At 48.0% G+C, this 16267-nt stretch overlaps 1 protein-coding gene and 1 long non-coding RNA gene across 2 annotated transcripts; one reads left to right on the top strand and one right to left on the bottom strand.

Moving 5' to 3' along the window:
• Positions 1 to 11796: 11796 nt before the first annotated feature.
• LOC134483884 (uncharacterized) lies at positions 11797 to 13903 on the bottom strand. The gene is made up of 2 exons (XR_010061043.1): positions 13779 to 13903; positions 11797 to 13239 (listed from the first exon to the last, which is right to left on the bottom strand). It is a non-coding gene; the product is annotated as an uncharacterized LOC134483884 (long non-coding RNA).
• Cstb (cystatin B) lies at positions 12751 to 14793 on the top strand. Its single transcript, NM_012838.2, has 3 exons — positions 12751 to 12913; positions 13891 to 13992; positions 14478 to 14793. Exons 1-3 carry the CDS (start codon positions 12848 to 12850, stop codon positions 14604 to 14606), a joined length of 297 nt encoding a protein of 98 aa, NP_036970.1. The 5' UTR covers positions 12751 to 12847; the 3' UTR covers positions 14607 to 14793.
• Positions 14794 to 16267: the final 1474 nt, after the last annotated feature.

Raw genomic sequence — 16267 nt, 5'->3', positions numbered from 1 at the left:
CATTTGGGACACAATTGGGAAATTTTCCAAATAGCCTAATGTCAGATTAGAATACAAAACAATTACAGATTTCATTGGTGTTGCCATGGTGTTTTCCCTGGAAAAGATGGAGGGCAGGTTGCTCAAAGTCTGACTGAAGAGGAACTGGAGTGGGAGAGGGCATGACAGGAACATAGACAAGTCAGCACTTTCCACAACGTCTGAATTTATTAGCAAAAAAATTGATAAACCACATTAGCGTTATGGTCGAGATTTTTCAAGTCATCCCAGTTTCTTTGACTTAGGCAAGCTATCTTAAATTACTAATACTGGGGCTCAGTGGTTAAGAGAACTGGCTGATCTTCCAGAGGTCCTGAGTTCAATTCCCAGCAACTACACAGTGGCTCACAACCATTTGTAATGGGATCCGATGACCTCTTCTGCTGTGTCTGAAGACCGCTACAGTGTACTCATTTAAATAAAACAAATAAATTGATCTTTAGAAAAATTACTAATGTTAACTGCCAGACTATACTTGCACATCACACAGTAAATATATATTCCTATATGTGTGTGTGTGTGTGCCCAAGTCCTGCTTGGCATGAGTGCTGAAACTCCAAGTAGGGGAGGTGAGAGAATACAGGACAGACACACAGACATACAAGCAGAAAAGTGGACTCAGATGAGGTATGAGCACTCTGATTAGGACACTTTCGACCATGGCAACTTGGATCCTCAGCTTCTCGACTATGTACCAGCCAGGGAGGACACGGGGAGGAGGACCTGGTCCTAAATGTCCAGTCACAGGTGCTTTTTAAGTCTACAAATCCCAAGAACAAAGATGGCAGTCATTGTCTCAGTTAGGGTTTTACTGCTGTGAACAGACACCATGACCAAGGCAACTCTTATAAAGGACAACATCTAACCAGGGCTGGCTTACAGGGGCATAGGTCCAGTCCATTATCATCAAGGAGGGAGCATGGCCAGTGTGCAGGCAGAACTAAGAGTTCTACATCTTGTTCCAACAGCAAGCGGGAAAAGACTGGCTCCTGTGTGGCTAGTAGGAGGATCTCAAAGCCCACCCTCACAGTAACACACTTCCTCTAACAAGGCCACACCCACCCCACCAAAGCAACACCACTCTCCACCAATAGCGCCACTCTTTTTTTTTTTTTTCTTTTTTCTTTTTTTCGGAGCTGGGGACCAAACCCAGGGCCTTCTGCTTGCTAGGCAAGCGCTCTACCACTGAGCTAAATCCCCAACCCCCAATAGCAAAGAGTGGGCCAAGCGTATGCCAACCACCACAGTCACCAGTTGCTTCTGAAAAGAGCAAATCTCAAGAATAAAGATGAGTATTTATTTGGGCCAGACTTGACCATAACCAACTGCCCAAGTACAACTTCTGGAATGTTCCACAATGGACAGGTAGGAGGGGACAGCTGCTCCCAGGCCTTCCTCATCTCCAAACTCCAGGTAAGGAAAGAAACTATTAGGTGTCTGAATCCTGTAGATACCAGGCTTGGGTGACATCAAGCAGGAAGTCAGCCAAGAATGGCCTGCTACAGGGGAAGGGCCCAAAGAAAGATCTTTCAAAGGAGAAGAGGTTTGGGCTGAAGGACAAGGCAGCCAGGCCCAAGTTTATCTGAGCGACTTGGAGTGTATTCTCACTGGACAAGTAAAGATGAGAGTGGCAGGATAGGGTGGCCTGGTTTCTGGGAACACGGAATCTAACATTTACAGCTCTGTGTGTGTGTGTGTGTGTGTGTGTGTGTGTGTGTGTGTGTGCGTGTGTGTGCATGTAAAGAGCCACATACAGATGAAAATAGAAGATTAGAAGATAGATAGATAGATAGATAGATAGATAGATAGATAGATAGAAGATAGATGGGGGTTTATGAACAGGAAACCTGGAAAGGGAATAACATTTGAAATGTAAGTAAAGAAATATATCTAATAATAATAAAAAAGTAGATAGATAGATGATAGATTGATGACAGATAGATGATAGATGACAGAATTATTTCTTAGGAAAGGGAGATAGAGGAGACGCAAGGGATAACAGATGCTGAATCCAAGTGTAGTAGAACTAGTGGGGAGCCTTTTTTTTTTTTCTTTTTTTCGGAGCTGGGGACCGAACCCAGGGCCTTGCGCTTCCTAGGCAAGCGCTCTACCACTGAGCTAAATCCCCAACCCCGCAGTCAGTGCTCTTAACCTCTGAGCCATCTCTCCAGCCCCATCCTTATCTCTTATCAAGTAACAAGGTGTGAGTCTCAGAAACAGCAGACAATATCTGGATTTATATCTGAGGGCATAAGTAAGGTTCTGACGAGCAACCTGAGAGAATTGAGTTAGCAGGCAGACTAGAGAGCAGCCTACAATTCAAATGGTTGTTTAAGGTTGTGGGAACTCAGGCCTTTAGTCCCACCCAGCAGAGACAGGTGGATCTCTGTAAATTCCCGGCTGGCCTGATCTGCACCGTGAGTTCCAAGCCAACCAGAGTTATGTAGTAAGACTTCGTCCCAAAAAACAAGCAAACAAACTCCATTTGTTGAAGGAATAATCCCAAATATAAGTCTGGAGACCCATGAAAGCCCCCCAAAATTTCTGGTAAATAAAACTTTTGAATGAAAAAAATTAAAGATTTATTTTATTTTATGTATAGGGGCACACTGTAGCTTCCTTCAGAAGAGGGCATTGGATCCCATTATAGATGACCGTGAGCCACCATGTGGTTGCTGGGGATTGAACTCAGGACCTCAGGAAGAGCAGTCAGTGCTGTTAACTGCTGAGCCATCTGTCCAACCCCTGAATGAAATTTTTTAAGAATATGGGTGAGGTCAGTAGGAGATACTCCAAAGGGTGTGTGTGTGTGTGTGTGTGTGTGTGTGTGTGTGTGTGTGTGTTTGTACACTATATGTATATGTGTATGTATATGTACAGATAGTATAATACATGTATATATACATATACATGTACACATATATACATATACCATATATATGGTACAATATATAAGATGTGTGTATATATGTGTGTGTGTGTATATTATATACATTATATATATATACACACACACATATGCCATATATATATAAAATAGGTTAAGGGATGATGTGAGGAGGGCATAAGAGGAAAAGAGAGGCTAGTGGAGTTGGCTTTGTATAAACGTCCTGGTAGTTAACTTTGTCAAGCAGTTTCGGAGGCCCAAGACCACCAAGTCACACACAGAGATGAGTGACACACTGGCTGCTACACAGACAGAAAGATCCCAAGATGGTTGGTTTCTGGCTTTGGACCTGGAGCCATTCTCACTCTGGGTCACTGGTGTCACCTGTTGGACTTAGGACACAGGTGTGGCTTCCTGCTGGGTGGGACCGTAGCTGACCGTTCTGTAGCCACAAGTCACATTTCTGTATGTGGCAATATCCTCTCGTCCCCTGCGGCTAGACGCTCATCCCTAGATCTTATGAAGACAAGGCAGGATGTCAGGGTCATAGGTCATCAGGAGAGACAGAGGTGATTCTGAAAGACACTAAGAAGCAAATCCTTGGATCCCGGCACCCATGGCGCTGGGGCCCTCTACCTTCCCTCTCTGTGGAAAGATCCCTCCCTCTTTTTGGTGTGTTATCCAAATGGAAAAGTGGCGGGGACACACCTGGCTGCCCCCCTCCCCAGTAATCTGGCCACGCCTGCTGAGCACACCACTCCACTTTCTTTTTTTTTTTTTTTTTTTTTTTTCAGAGCTGGGGATCGAACCCAGGGCCTTGCGCTTGCTAGGCAAGTGCTCTACCGCTGAGCTAAATCCCCAACCCCACCACTCCACTTTCTATGGTGGCAGCAGACACTTGTAGGTAAGTGTCCTTCCTTACCTCTGCCACTCTGAGCCAACAATTCTCCAGTGGACCCCAAAGGTGGCTTTGGTTATGGGCAGGTTCCTCCCCTGCTGGGAAGTCGTAAGAGATTTCTCTGAAGGTATTTTCCTCCCTCCCCCCCTCCCTCCCTCCCTCCCTCCTTCTCTCCCTCTTTCCCTCCCTCTCCCTCTCTCTCTGTCAGGCCCCCTCATACTATCCATTGAAGCTGTCTCTTTCCCTCTCTCCTCCTGTGCCCTCCCCCACTTCTCTCTGCCCTCCCCCCTCCACCCCTCCCCACACACACCCCTGTTTCACTACTTAGCCCTGCTTGGCCCGGAGATCCACTTGCCTCTCTCTGCCTCCAGAGGGCTAGGATGAAAGGTCTGCGCCACCCTCTCCTACTCTCTGTGAGCAAGAGGCGGTCCCTACCTAAAGGGCTTCACGTGTCAGTGGCAGCAGGGCCATCAATAACATGACAAACACGTGTGCCAGAGCAGACCCGTCACACTGTGAAAGACAGGGGAAAGGACCAAGCCTAGAGATGAATCTTAGTAGGACCTAGTGTGACTCTCTGACAGAAGAGTTCATCCAAGCACCAACGCAGCACATAAAAGTGAAACTCAAGGGGCTGGAGAGATGGCTCAGTGGTTAAGAGCGCCGACTGCTCCTCCAGAGGCCTTGAGTTCAAATCCCAGAAGCCACATGGTGGCTCACAACCATCTGTAAATGAGATCCGATACCCTGGTTCCTGTGCCCGAAGACAGCTACTTTGTATTCATATATAATAAATAAATAAATCTTTAAAAACAAATAAAATAAAACTCAAAGTAAACTTCACAGAGCTGAGGCAGTGGCTCAGGTGCTGACCCCTTGCAAGCTGGAGGACCTAAAATGGCTCTCCAGTACCTTTTTAAAGAATCGGGTGCAATGTGCTTATAATCCCAGCAACCGCCAGGAAGTGAAGGTAGATGGGTTGCTAGGTTTCAAGCTAGCCACTCTAGTCTAATCAGTAAAAATCGGGGCCATAGTGGCTGGAGAGATGGCTCAGTGGTTAGAGCACTGACTGCTCTTCCAGAGGTCCTGAGTTCAAATCCCAGCAACCACATGGTGGCTCACAACCATCTGTAATGGGATCCAATGCCCTCTTCTGGTGTGTCTGAAGACAGGGACAGTGTACTCATAGAATAAGATAAATCTTTTTTTTTTTTTTTCGGTTCTTTTTTTCGGAGCTGGGGACCGAACCCAGGGCCTTGCGCTTCCTAGGCAAGCGCTCTACCACTGAGCTAAATCCCCAACCCCGAATAAGATAAATCTTAAAGTCAGTTCATAAACCTATTTCCTAATGTCATGGACACCATACACTCCCAAGGTGAGATCTGTTACTTTTTTAGTATTTATTTATTTTGGGTTTTGTGAGACAGGGTTTCTATGTCCTCGAACTCACTCTGACCAGGCTGGCCTCAAACTCAGAGAGATCCACCTTCCTCTGCCTCCCAAGTACTGGATTTAAAGTCGTGTGCCATCACGCCCGGCTCATTTATTTATTTATTTATTTATTTATTTATTTTAGAATAGCCCAAAACTCCTGATCTTGCTTCAACCATCTAAGTGCCGAGGTGACATGTCTCTGCTTCCGTCCTGGTTTCCAAAGTGGAGGAGGCGGGTCTGGAGTATCTTGCCCATTTCCCTGTCAAACAGCTTGGGAACCCAGCTTTGGGTCTAGGGCAGAGATAGCTACAGAGCTTTTAGTCAGCCACAGAAAGGAGTGTGCTTTTCCACACCCGACAGCCTCTTCTCCCTGTGCTCTCCTGCTGACCCAATTCTTGCAGAATTGAACAAAGGTTTTTATGCACGGGCTTGTTCTGAGTTTCGTAAAACAGGTGGGGCCGAGAGCCTGCGTGTGATATCTTTAAGTCATCTTTTGGGCGGACTTGGTAGTAAAGGCCTGTAATCACAGCTACTCAGAAAGCTGAGGCTGGGGAATCTAAAGGCATGGGTAACAACTGAGTTCAATGTTGCTCGATTCACGTGGGTCAATGAGTTCAAGGCCAGCCCGGGCAACTTAGATCCTGCATCAGAATGAAAAATGAACACTGGTTAAGGTTTTGTCTAACAAAATAGGCAAGGAATCCAGCCTTCTAGGGCCAGTTCTAGTCGTGAGGCCTTCCCCTCTCCTGCCTGCCTCTGTCTCTACCCACACGATGACACACTGACTCCCTCACACAGTGAGCCCTGGATAAACAGGCTTACTTGTTTTCTCTGGGGCTGGCCTGTCTGTTTCCACAGGTGTCCACCTCCTACCCGGAAAGTGTGGGCACCCACAAGGCAGTATCAACAAAGAACAGTCTGTCTGCTGGGGAAATCCAAAGGCACAGGCCACACTGCAGCCCTAGTCTGTCAGGAGCAGAGTCGGCAGCTGTAGTCAAGAAGAAAACGACCCCTCCGTGGTCCACATCTCCTCTCCTGGCTCCTTCCATGTTTCTAAGATTAAAAAAGAACTTCTGCCTATGTCTAGTTCATAGCCACAGCCACACAGAACTTCCTACTGGGCTAGGTGTGGTGGTTCCTGAGGCAGAGGCAGGTGGATCTCTGTGCGTTTGAGGCCAGCCTGGTCTACGAATATAGTTCCAGGACAGCCAGGACAGTTACGAAGAGAAACCCCTGTCTCCAAAAACCATAAAAGCAAACAAGCAACCAACCCAAAGCTTCTTGCTGGCCCACACTCTCAGTCTCCAGACTGAGGAAGCTGAGGCAGAAGCTACTTGAGTTCAAGACCAGCCCGGGCCACACCAAAAGGTCAGGTATCAAAATTAAAAACAGAGACCGGAGAGAAGGTTCAGAGGGTAAAGTGCTTTCTGCGCCAAGTGTAGCGTTCAGAGGGTAGATCTCTCTCTCTTTTTTTTTAAAGATTTATTTATTTATTATATATAAGTACACTGTAGCTGTCTTCAGACACACCAGAAGAGGGCATCTGATCCCATTACAGATGGTTGTAAGCCACCATGTGGTTGATGGGATTTGAACTCAGGACCTCTGGTAGAGCAGTCAATGCTTTTTACCGCCGACCCACCTCTCCAGCCCCGAGGGTAGATCTCTATAACACGTATAAACCCTGAGTGGGCAGAGTGATTCTCACAGAGCACAGAGGCACAGTGGGCTAGAGTTCCTTGGAGCGGGCTGGCTATTTAAAGTAGCCATGGAGCCAACTGACTGTCTAGACTGACTACATTGGTAAGCTCTGAGAGAACCTGCCTCACTAGAGCAAGGTGGACGGCAAGCTGAGGAAGGCCTCAGACATCTACCTTGGGCCTGCCGACATGTACACGAATACACGTGCACACAGTACACCCACGTACACAAAAACCTGCATGTGTGTGTATACATACACACACAAAGGGACAAAGCCAAAACCTAAATAAGATGTAGACATTCCCTCCCTTGACTTACCCACTCTTTTTTTTTTTTTTCTTTTTTTCGGAGCTGGGGACAGAACCCAGACTTACCCACTCTTGTGAGCCCTCTGTCCCCTCAGAGATGGCTCACATAGAGGGGTCCCAGTAAAGTCACTGTCTGCTTCCCGGGGTGTCTCTTGCCAGTCAGTCCAGTGCTACCCCAACATGAAAGGTAGCACACTGATTGGCCCAGATGCCTCCTATTCTGCCACATAGTCGTCCCCTATTTTCTGTAGTTTCCCTTGATACTGGGCAGTGCCAGGGGGCCATCCCCAGCAGTCAGACAGGTCCCAGCAGAGGAGATGAGGGCGGGTGGAAGAGAGGAATGGACGAATGAGTCAGAGACCCGTGGCTGAGTGAACCTTGCATGTCCGACTGCTAGCAACCGGGATGTTTCTTTCTTGATACAGATTCTACAAAAGAGACTTGAGATTTCAAAAGAAACAGGAATCCGATCGTTTTTGTCCCTGGACAAATGTTACAGGTCAGAGAGATCAGGCGTTATCATGCTCAAAATCAACTTAAACTACCTGAGCGTTTATGACGTGACATTCCGTTCCTCAGCAAAGTGAGCTATTAAACAGGGAGAAAAACATCTGCGTCAGTCTCGGCGAGTTCCCGAGCCTCGAACACTGCACAGTGATCGAGGTACAACTCACGAGTTAACCTGACTTAAAAGTTTGAAAGCTAGGGGTTGGGGATTTAGCTCAGTGGTAGAGCGCTTGCCTAGCAAGCGCAAGGCCCTGGATTCGGTCCCCAGCTCTGAAAAAAATAAAAAAGAGAAAAAAAAAAGAAAGCAGAAATAGTTTTCTGGGGAAAAGACATACATGGGTTGGAGAGATGGCTCAGCGGTTAAGACCACTGACTGCTCTTCCGGAAGTCCTGAGTTCAATTCCCAGCAACCACATGGTGGCTTACAACCATCCGTAATGAGATCTGATGCCCTCTTCTGGTGTGTCTGAATTTACAGTGTACTCATATACATAAAATAAATTTTAAAAAAAGAAATATTAAAAAAAAAGACATACATTGAGTCATAATGGAAAGAGTTCCTCGCCAAGGCAACAGGCAGAGATCAGAAACTCACGGTTAAAGACAGCACAGTGGCGAAGGCAGCATCCCGCTCCGCTTCGCCGGACTGCGTCAAACAGCTTCATGGTTCTTGAAAGTTTTCACTCGGCTGTGCCAAGGGAGTAGCTCAACCAACCCTTAACCGGGTTATAAATACTTATCATAAATAATGCAATATATAATATAAATAAACTCTTATTCCTTCTTTTTCTTCCATAGTGAGGTTGGAATTTAATCTACAACCAATTCCTTATTATTATATGTATGCGTGCATGTATGTATGTGCATGGGCACGCACATGGAAGCAAGCACATGGAGACCAGAATTCAAACTCCGGAGTCATTCCTCAAGCGATGTCCACCTTGTTTTTTTTTTTTTTTTTTTTTTTTTTTTTTTTTTTGGTTTTTTTTTTTTTGGTTTTTTTTTTGGAGCTGGGGACCGAACCCAGGGCCTTGTGCTTCCTAGGTAAGCGCTCTACCACTGAGCTAAATCCCCAGCCCCCACCTTGTTTTTTTGAGATAGGCTTGATCCCTTGGGTCTGGCTCGCTGATAAGGGCAAGGCTGGCCTGCCAATTCCTGGGGATTCACCTGTCCCTTGCAGGAATTGGAAGAGCCAGCCATCCTAGCTGTCTTGATTTTTCTTTAATGTGTAAGAGTGCGGGGTTGGGGATTTAGCTCAGTGGTAGAGCGCTTGCCTAGCAAGCGCAAGGCCCTGGGTTCGGTCCCCAGCTCCGAAAAAAAGAACCAAAAAAAAAAAAATGTGTAAGAGTGCTTTGCCTATGTCTTGAAGCTTTTGTTGTTGTTGTTGTTGTTGTTGTTGTTGTTTTCTGTGAAGAGGCACCATGTCCGAGGCAACTCTTATAAAAACCATTTAATTGGGGCTGCCTTACAGTTTCAGAGGTTTAGTCCATTGTCTTCATGCCAGGAAGCAGTGTGGCTTGCAAGTAGACGTGGTGCTGAAGAAGGAACTGAGACTTCTCTATCTTGATCCACAGGGAGCATGAAGAAACTGAAAACACTGGGCCTAGCTTGAGCATCTGAGACCTCAAAGCCCGCCCCAGAGACACACTTCCTCCAACAAGGCCACACCCACTCCAACAAGGCCACGCCCCCTACTAGCGCCCCTCCCTCTGTGCTTATGGGAGAAATTTCTATTCAAAACGGCACACTGCACTCCTTGGCCCCCATAGGCTTGTAGCCATATCGTAATGCAAAATCCAACTTCAAAATCCCAATAGTCTGTAACAGTCTCAAACTCGTTTAAAAATCAGTCTCTTCTGAGACTCATGCAACCTCTTAACCGTAAGCCCCTGTAAAAATCAAAATCAGAAAGCAGATGACACACTTCCAATACATAGCATTCCCATATATAGGGAGAAAGGGGAGCATCGTGAGGAAATATTGGACCAAAGCAAAACCAAAACCCAGATGGGCAAAGTCCAAACTCTGCATCTCCATGTCTAATGCCAAAACGCTCTTCAGATCTCCAACACTTTCTGTTTATATTGTATATATGGGTTTTTGTCTGCATGACAGGTCTAGATGGTTGTGAGCCACCATGTAGTTGCTGGGATTTGAACTCAGGACCCCTGGAAGAACAGCCAATGCTCTTAACCACTGAGCCATCTCTCCAGGCCCCCCAGCGCTTTCAATTGTGTAGGCTGCAGCACACTTCTCTCTCTTGGGCTGGCTCCACTCCCTGTTCGTGGCTTTCCTCAGCAGGTATCCCAAGACTCTCGTATCTCCAACATTTTGGAGTCTCCAAGGCAATTAAGACTTTAAATTTACAGCCTCACACAATGGCCTCTCTAGGCCTCCGTGACATGCCTGACCTTAGCTGCTTCCCTGGCTTCAGAGGGAGATCACATAACCCCTTTCTTCTATCCTCGACACTACAGCCAGAACCATGTGACAGAAGCTGCCAAGTTCGGCTTGCTGAGGCTGGAACATGGCCGACCCCCCTTGTTCAACGGCATCTTCGCCAGCTTTCTGTTCTCAATGGCTTCCTTCGCCGCCTAAACTTGGTTGTCCTGACACTAGATCTTTAGACATAGCTGGCTTCACACGACTGCTGAGACTAAGGGCGTGCACCACCACACCTCGCTCTAAACTTTCTTTTAATTCCTTTCCACGGGTTGAAAGCTTAGTTGGGTGGAATCTTGCCACGAAGTCACCAATCTATTTAACATCTGGCTTTTCTTTCATCTGTTTAACTCCTTCAAAAACAAAAAACAAACAAAAAAACAAACAGGGGCTGGAGAGATGGCTCAGTGGTTAAGAGCACTGTCTGCTCTTCCAGAGGTCCTGAGTTCAAATCCCAGCAACCACATGGTGGCTCACACCCATCTGTAATGAGATCCGATGCCCTCTTCTGGTGTGTCTGAAGACAGCTACAGTGTACTTATATATAATAAATAAATCTTTAAAAACAAAACAAAACAAAAAAACAAAAAACAAACAGGATTTAGCCCCTTTCCACTTCCTGGTGCCCCTTCTCTCCTTGAACTTGAAAGCCTTCAATTTAGCCTCAGGAGGTTTTTTTTTTTTTTTTTTTTTGGTTCTTTTTTTTTTCCGGAGCTGGGGACCGAACCCAGGGCCTTGCGCTTCCTAGGTAAGCGCTCTACCACTGAGCTAAATCCCCAGCCCCTAGGAGGTTTTTTTGTTTGTTTGTTTGTTTTCTTTTTTAGGCAAGAGCAAAAAAACAGCCACGTTCTTAGCCAAAATGTCACAAGAACAGTCTCTAGGCCACACACAAATAGTCTTATCCTCTGAAACCTCTTGGGCCAGACCCCCAAAGTTCAAATCGCCCTCATCTCTATTGTCTTTCATATTGCTACTACGGTGGCCCTAGAACTATTAAGTATTCAGTTGCTTTTCTAACCCCAAATCCACAGTCCTCCAAACAAAAGCATGATCAGGCCTATCCCAGCAATACTCCAGTGTCGGGTGCCAACTTCTGTCTTCGTTTGAGTTGATAGGCACCAGCACAAGCCGTGTCTGTCTGGGCTGTTGGCATTTCATCTAGGCTCCGCCCCACAGTTACCTGGCAACGGTCAGCTGTGCCTGACTCACTATAAAAGGGGCTGCTTGCCCCGCCTCCTCGCTCTCTTGCCCTCTTGCTCTCTCCTCTTGTTCCTGATCCCCACCTCCCCATTCCTCTCCCCCATCTCTCTCCATGTATTCATGGCTAGCCTCTACACCTCTTCTCTCTCTCTCTCCCCCCCCTCTGTCTCCCCCTCCCTCTCCCTCTCATCTTCCCTCTCCCTCCCCCTCCCCTCCCCCCCTCTCTGCCTTTCTCCCAACTCCCCTCCCCACGCCCTGAATAAACTCTATTCTATACTATACCATCGTGGCTGGTCCTTCATGGGGAAGGGATGCCTCAGCACGGGAGTCTGCAAAGGGACCCCCCTTCCCCCGCACCGTACCGCACTCCATCAAACATATTTTTGATTTTTATCTTTTTTATAAAACACGTCATGGGCATCACTTCCATCCCTGGTGCCCACAGAGGCCAGGGGTGGGGATAGGATACCATTGGAAGAGCAGCCAGGTCCCTTAAACTGCTGAGCCGTCACTCCAGCCCCTCACTTGGCTCTTTAACTCGGTTCCGAAGATCAAATTCAGGTTGTCACGCTCTCGTGGCAAGCGCTTTACCATGAGCTGCCTCTGCAGCCCCAAATTATTATTTTTAAGCCATGGTCTCACTGCATAGTCAGGCTAGCTCGGTTAGCCTCTCAAGGGCCAGGATAGCAGGTGTGCACGATCACGTCCCGCTTTCAAATCCTGATAGTTTTACAAACGAAAACATAGGTTTGAAGGTCACTCAAGCAAGAAAACGGTCAGAGAGCATGTCCGGGGTCCTCGTGGTACCCAGCCTGTGCTGGGTGTGAGAGAATGGAGTCTGGACCACCCAGCTTTGCCCCTGGTGGTGGGGCTGGGTTCCCCAAACCCCGCCTACTGCCCGACAAGACTATTCCTACACCCATTTCATACAGAAAGAATGGAATTCCCAGATAAGGTCTTATTTCATGGGGTTATCAGGACCCAAAAACTCAGTCCAAGTTGGGGAGGGGAGGACACGATAGGGCAGATGTGCGTGTTGGGGGAGGGGAGAGGGGAAACAGCAACCTGAGACTTCTAGGTCCTCAATCAACGGTTTCTGTACCCACCCTACAATCACTTCACGACCATTGACAGGCAATCAGGACTCCCAGCCTCCCAACCCATCTTAGTGCCCCTTCAGGGAAGGGGCTTGAAGTATCCACCCTGCCTCACCCTCCGCCCACGCCCAGTCTGGGTCTTATGACTCTGCCTGGAACGGGGAGAGGGTGGTGACAGTAAAGAGAGGGTGCGGCGCTCCGCCCCTTCGCTCTGTCACGTGCCACGGGTCCAGGGGCGGGGCCGAGCCAGGTTTTTCTAGGGTCCAGACACCCAGGTCTCCTAGTTGGCTCTCTCCGTAGCTTCTCTGTGATATTCTAACCAGTGCTTGCCAAGATGATGTGTGGCGCGCCATCCGCCACAATGCCGGCCACGACCGAGACGCAGGAGATCGCCGACAAGGTGAGGCTGGGCCCAGGTCAGGCCAGCAGGACCCAGACCTACGGGGACCGGGCGACCCAAACCGACCCGGGTCCTGCAGCCGGTTTCAGGTGCTACCGCAAGTGTGACTGGGAGCTGTGACTCTGGGCCTGGTTGGAGGATTCAGGGCTGGGGTTGGGGAAGAGTCTTCTGACGCTTGCAAACAAGAGGTTAACTCACTTCTTAGGAAACTCGCTCAGGGATTGGTGGAGGGATCCGGTAGTCCTGAAGCATTCAGGAAGGCAGCTCACAGTGTTAGAATCCAGGCTGTCCCAAAGTAGAGACATCTTCTTGACTTAAACGCAGGCCTAAACAAGAGAAAGCCAGCCTGGGCTTCAGTGGGAGTCTTCTCAAATGATTAGTGTACAGCTCAGTGGCAGAACTCAAACTTGCTTGTGCCTAGTCTGAAACCAGATGTGAAACCTTGGGTCCGGGCAGCTCTTCCTGTGAATATTAGCAGAGATTCTGTACAAACTAGGGAGGTCCAGGGTATTAGCAAGAGAAGGAAAGTTAACCATGTCCTCTCTTCAGCTCCCAAGCCCAGGACCCTATCCACTAAGCCGAGCTGACCTTGGGAGGTCTCTGCTCTGACGGAAGTGGCCAAGGAGGAGTGAGTCAGCTCCATGAGACCCTGAAAATGAGGAATTGCTACAGACACACTGGCCAGGCAAGGGAACCCTGGCCAAGTACCACGTCAAAGCTCAGGAGGCAGAGACAGGCGAATCTCTCTGAGTTTGAAGCCAGCTTGGTCTGCATAGTTCTGTGTCAGCCATAGTTACACAGCGAGACCCTGTCTCAAGAAAGAAGCTGAGTTCTCCTTTATCAGTGTGGACAACAGCTTACTTACCATGTCCCCATAGTGAGGAACGCTAGTGTTGAGAGCTGGCAGGCGGTTCCCGAGAGGGGCATGAAGTCACCTGTGGGTGAGTCTGAGTCCTTCCTTCTCATCCACTATACAGGTGAAGTCTCAACTTGAAGAGAAAGCAAATCAGAAGTTTGATGTCTTTAAAGCCATATCCTTCAGGAGACAGGTAGTGGCCGGCACCAACTTCTTCATCAAGGTGGGTACTTAATAATAGCTTGAGAAAGACTGGGGACAAAGTCTCAGAGTAGAGCAGAATGTCCTGCAACTTCCCCCCAGAGCGCCCCTTAAGAGGACACAATCAGGACTGGAGGGACGGATCAGTGGTTAGAGCACTGACTGCTCTTCCAGAGGTCCTGAGTTCAAATCCCAGCAACCACATGGTGGCTCATAACCATCTGTAATGGGATCTGATGCCCTCTTTTGGTGTATCTGAAGACAGCTACAGTGTACTTATATATAATAAATAAATCTTTAATAAAAAAAAAAAAGAGAGAGGACAGGTACAGGTTCTGAGAGGACGAATTTGGGGTGCTGGGGTTCCCGGCCTTAAAGGAGGAGATAAATGTTACCACTGGCTTAGTTGCTGGTGCCCTGTTCTACCTCAGCTTTCTAAAGCTGGGTTAAGCCTAGGGCTGGAACCCCACCGTTCCCTCACGGGCCTCTCTCTCTCCCCCCCCCCAGGTTGATGTCGGCGAAGAAAAATGTGTGCACTTGAGGGTGTTTGAACCCCTCCCTCATGAGAACAAGCCTTTGACCTTGTCTTCTTACCAGACCGACAAAGAAAAGCACGATGAGCTAACCTACTTCTGATTCTGCAGCCCCTTTGCCAAATACTTCACCTTTGGAATCCGTGTTTGGGACCACGAAGTAAATACCCCTCTGTGAGCAGCTTCCTTTGTGATGCCCAAACGGCGTTGTATTTTGTTTCTTTCCAAACAATTATTTTCAGAAAACTGTATAAAACTATCTCTCTAAATATATATTTTTAGAGACCGTACAAACTGTCTCCTTAGTTTTGAATTTTTTTCCTTTGTTTAAAAAAAAATCAGTCACACTAGGCGGTGGTGGCACGTGCCTTTAATCCCAGTATTCAGGAGGTTGAGGCTAGCCTGGGCTACAGAGTGAATTCCAGGACAGCCAGGCTACACAGAGAAACCCTGTCTCAAAAAAAAAAAAAAAAAAAAATCAAACAAGTCCCAGTTATGATGTAGATGCCATGGTGTACACATGGAGGTCAAAGGACAACCTGGAGGTAATTCTCTCTTACCATATTGCTCCCTGGGATTGAACTCAGGAATGACAGCAAGCATCTTTTAGCCATCAAACCGGTACCATAAACTGGTACCAGGCTCTGGTTTAACGCCCAGCATCGCAAAAACGCAGTTATTCATTGTTGTGGGGGCTTTTGGGGATCCCACTTGAGGGATAATGACAGACATGGAGACAATCTGTATAGCGTAAGACCGTAGGGAGTGTTAGCCTTTTGCTAGGGCAGTCTTTCAGCTAGCCATACAGCTTAAACCGACTTCCCTGCCGTTGCGTTCCGAGCCCATCGTTTGGCTCTCTCTGCTTTACCTCCCAGCCTGGCTCCCATTCTGGTGGGCCTTCTGTCTATTTTTGCTCCGTAGTTTCGCCACAAGCTCTTTATTCAGCAGTCTGAGCCAGTCAGCAGCCGGACCACTCTCCGCCCTGTTGCCCATTGGCCAGGCTGAGGACCACGTGACTCCCACGGGGGTGGGGGCAGCTAGCGTTTTCTTTCTTTTTTTTTTTTTTTTTGGTTCTTTTTTTTCCGGAGCTGGGGACCGAACCCAGGGCCTTGCGCTTCCTAGGTAAGCGCTCTACCACTGAGCTAAATCCCCAGCAGCTAGCGTTTTCTTTTTGGGCAGGTGAGGAAGCCTGATTTACACACTCTGGTGCTGCCAGCACAGCTGTTAACAATTAAGAATCCAGGAACACAGGGTTGGGGATTTAGCTCAGTGGTAGAACGCTTGCCTAGCAAGCGGAAGGCCCTGGGTTCGGTCCCCAGCTCCGAAAAAAAGAAAAAAAAAAAAAAAAGAATCCAGGAACACACCTCCATAGTCGATTGTTAACGTGTGAGGATATAGGTCATCCCAACAATTCGAGTAGAGGCACTTCTGGGATAGACAGAACCTGAGCTAGCCTGGGAAAGTCTTTTGATCTAGGGCACCGGAGCGCTGAGTCATAGCACCTAGGTGGGAGAGAGAGTCAGGGCTGTACCTGGCAGCCACCCTAACACATTGCTCACCCCGGCTGCGGACTATGGTTCCCACGGCTCAGACTTCTCCCATGAAAGGTTTGAGGGAGTCTACCAGTTCTCGAGTGTCAGCATCAAGCTGGAGGGACGCATAAAGGCGTTGACACAGAACTGAGGTCTGCTGAACCGCAGTCACCTTTCAAACCACCTCGAGACTCTGCAGACAGACTTTTGAACCCTGGTGAAAAGGCCAGTG

Source organism: Rattus norvegicus, chromosome 20 (assembly GCF_036323735.1).
Source record: "Rattus norvegicus strain BN/NHsdMcwi chromosome 20, GRCr8, whole genome shotgun sequence".
Classification (NCBI taxonomy): Eukaryota; Metazoa; Chordata; class Mammalia; order Rodentia; family Muridae; genus Rattus; species Rattus norvegicus.
Note: the sequence above shows the minus strand (reverse complement) of the source record. Positions and strands in the feature narration are given on the sequence as shown.

Excerpts from the sequence above, each read along its gene's own strand:
- Cstb (NM_012838.2), top strand. The coding sequence starts at position 12,848 with ATGATGTGTGGCGCGCCATCCGCCACAATGCCGGCCACGACCGAGACG. Across the intron at positions 12,914-13,890 it reads CGCAGGAGATCGCCGACAAG|GTGAAGTCTCAACTTGAAGA; the intron begins GTGAGGCTGGGC and ends TCCACTATACAG. Across the intron at positions 13,993-14,477 it reads GCACCAACTTCTTCATCAAG|GTTGATGTCGGCGAAGAAAA; the intron begins GTGGGTACTTAA and ends CCCCCCCCCCAG.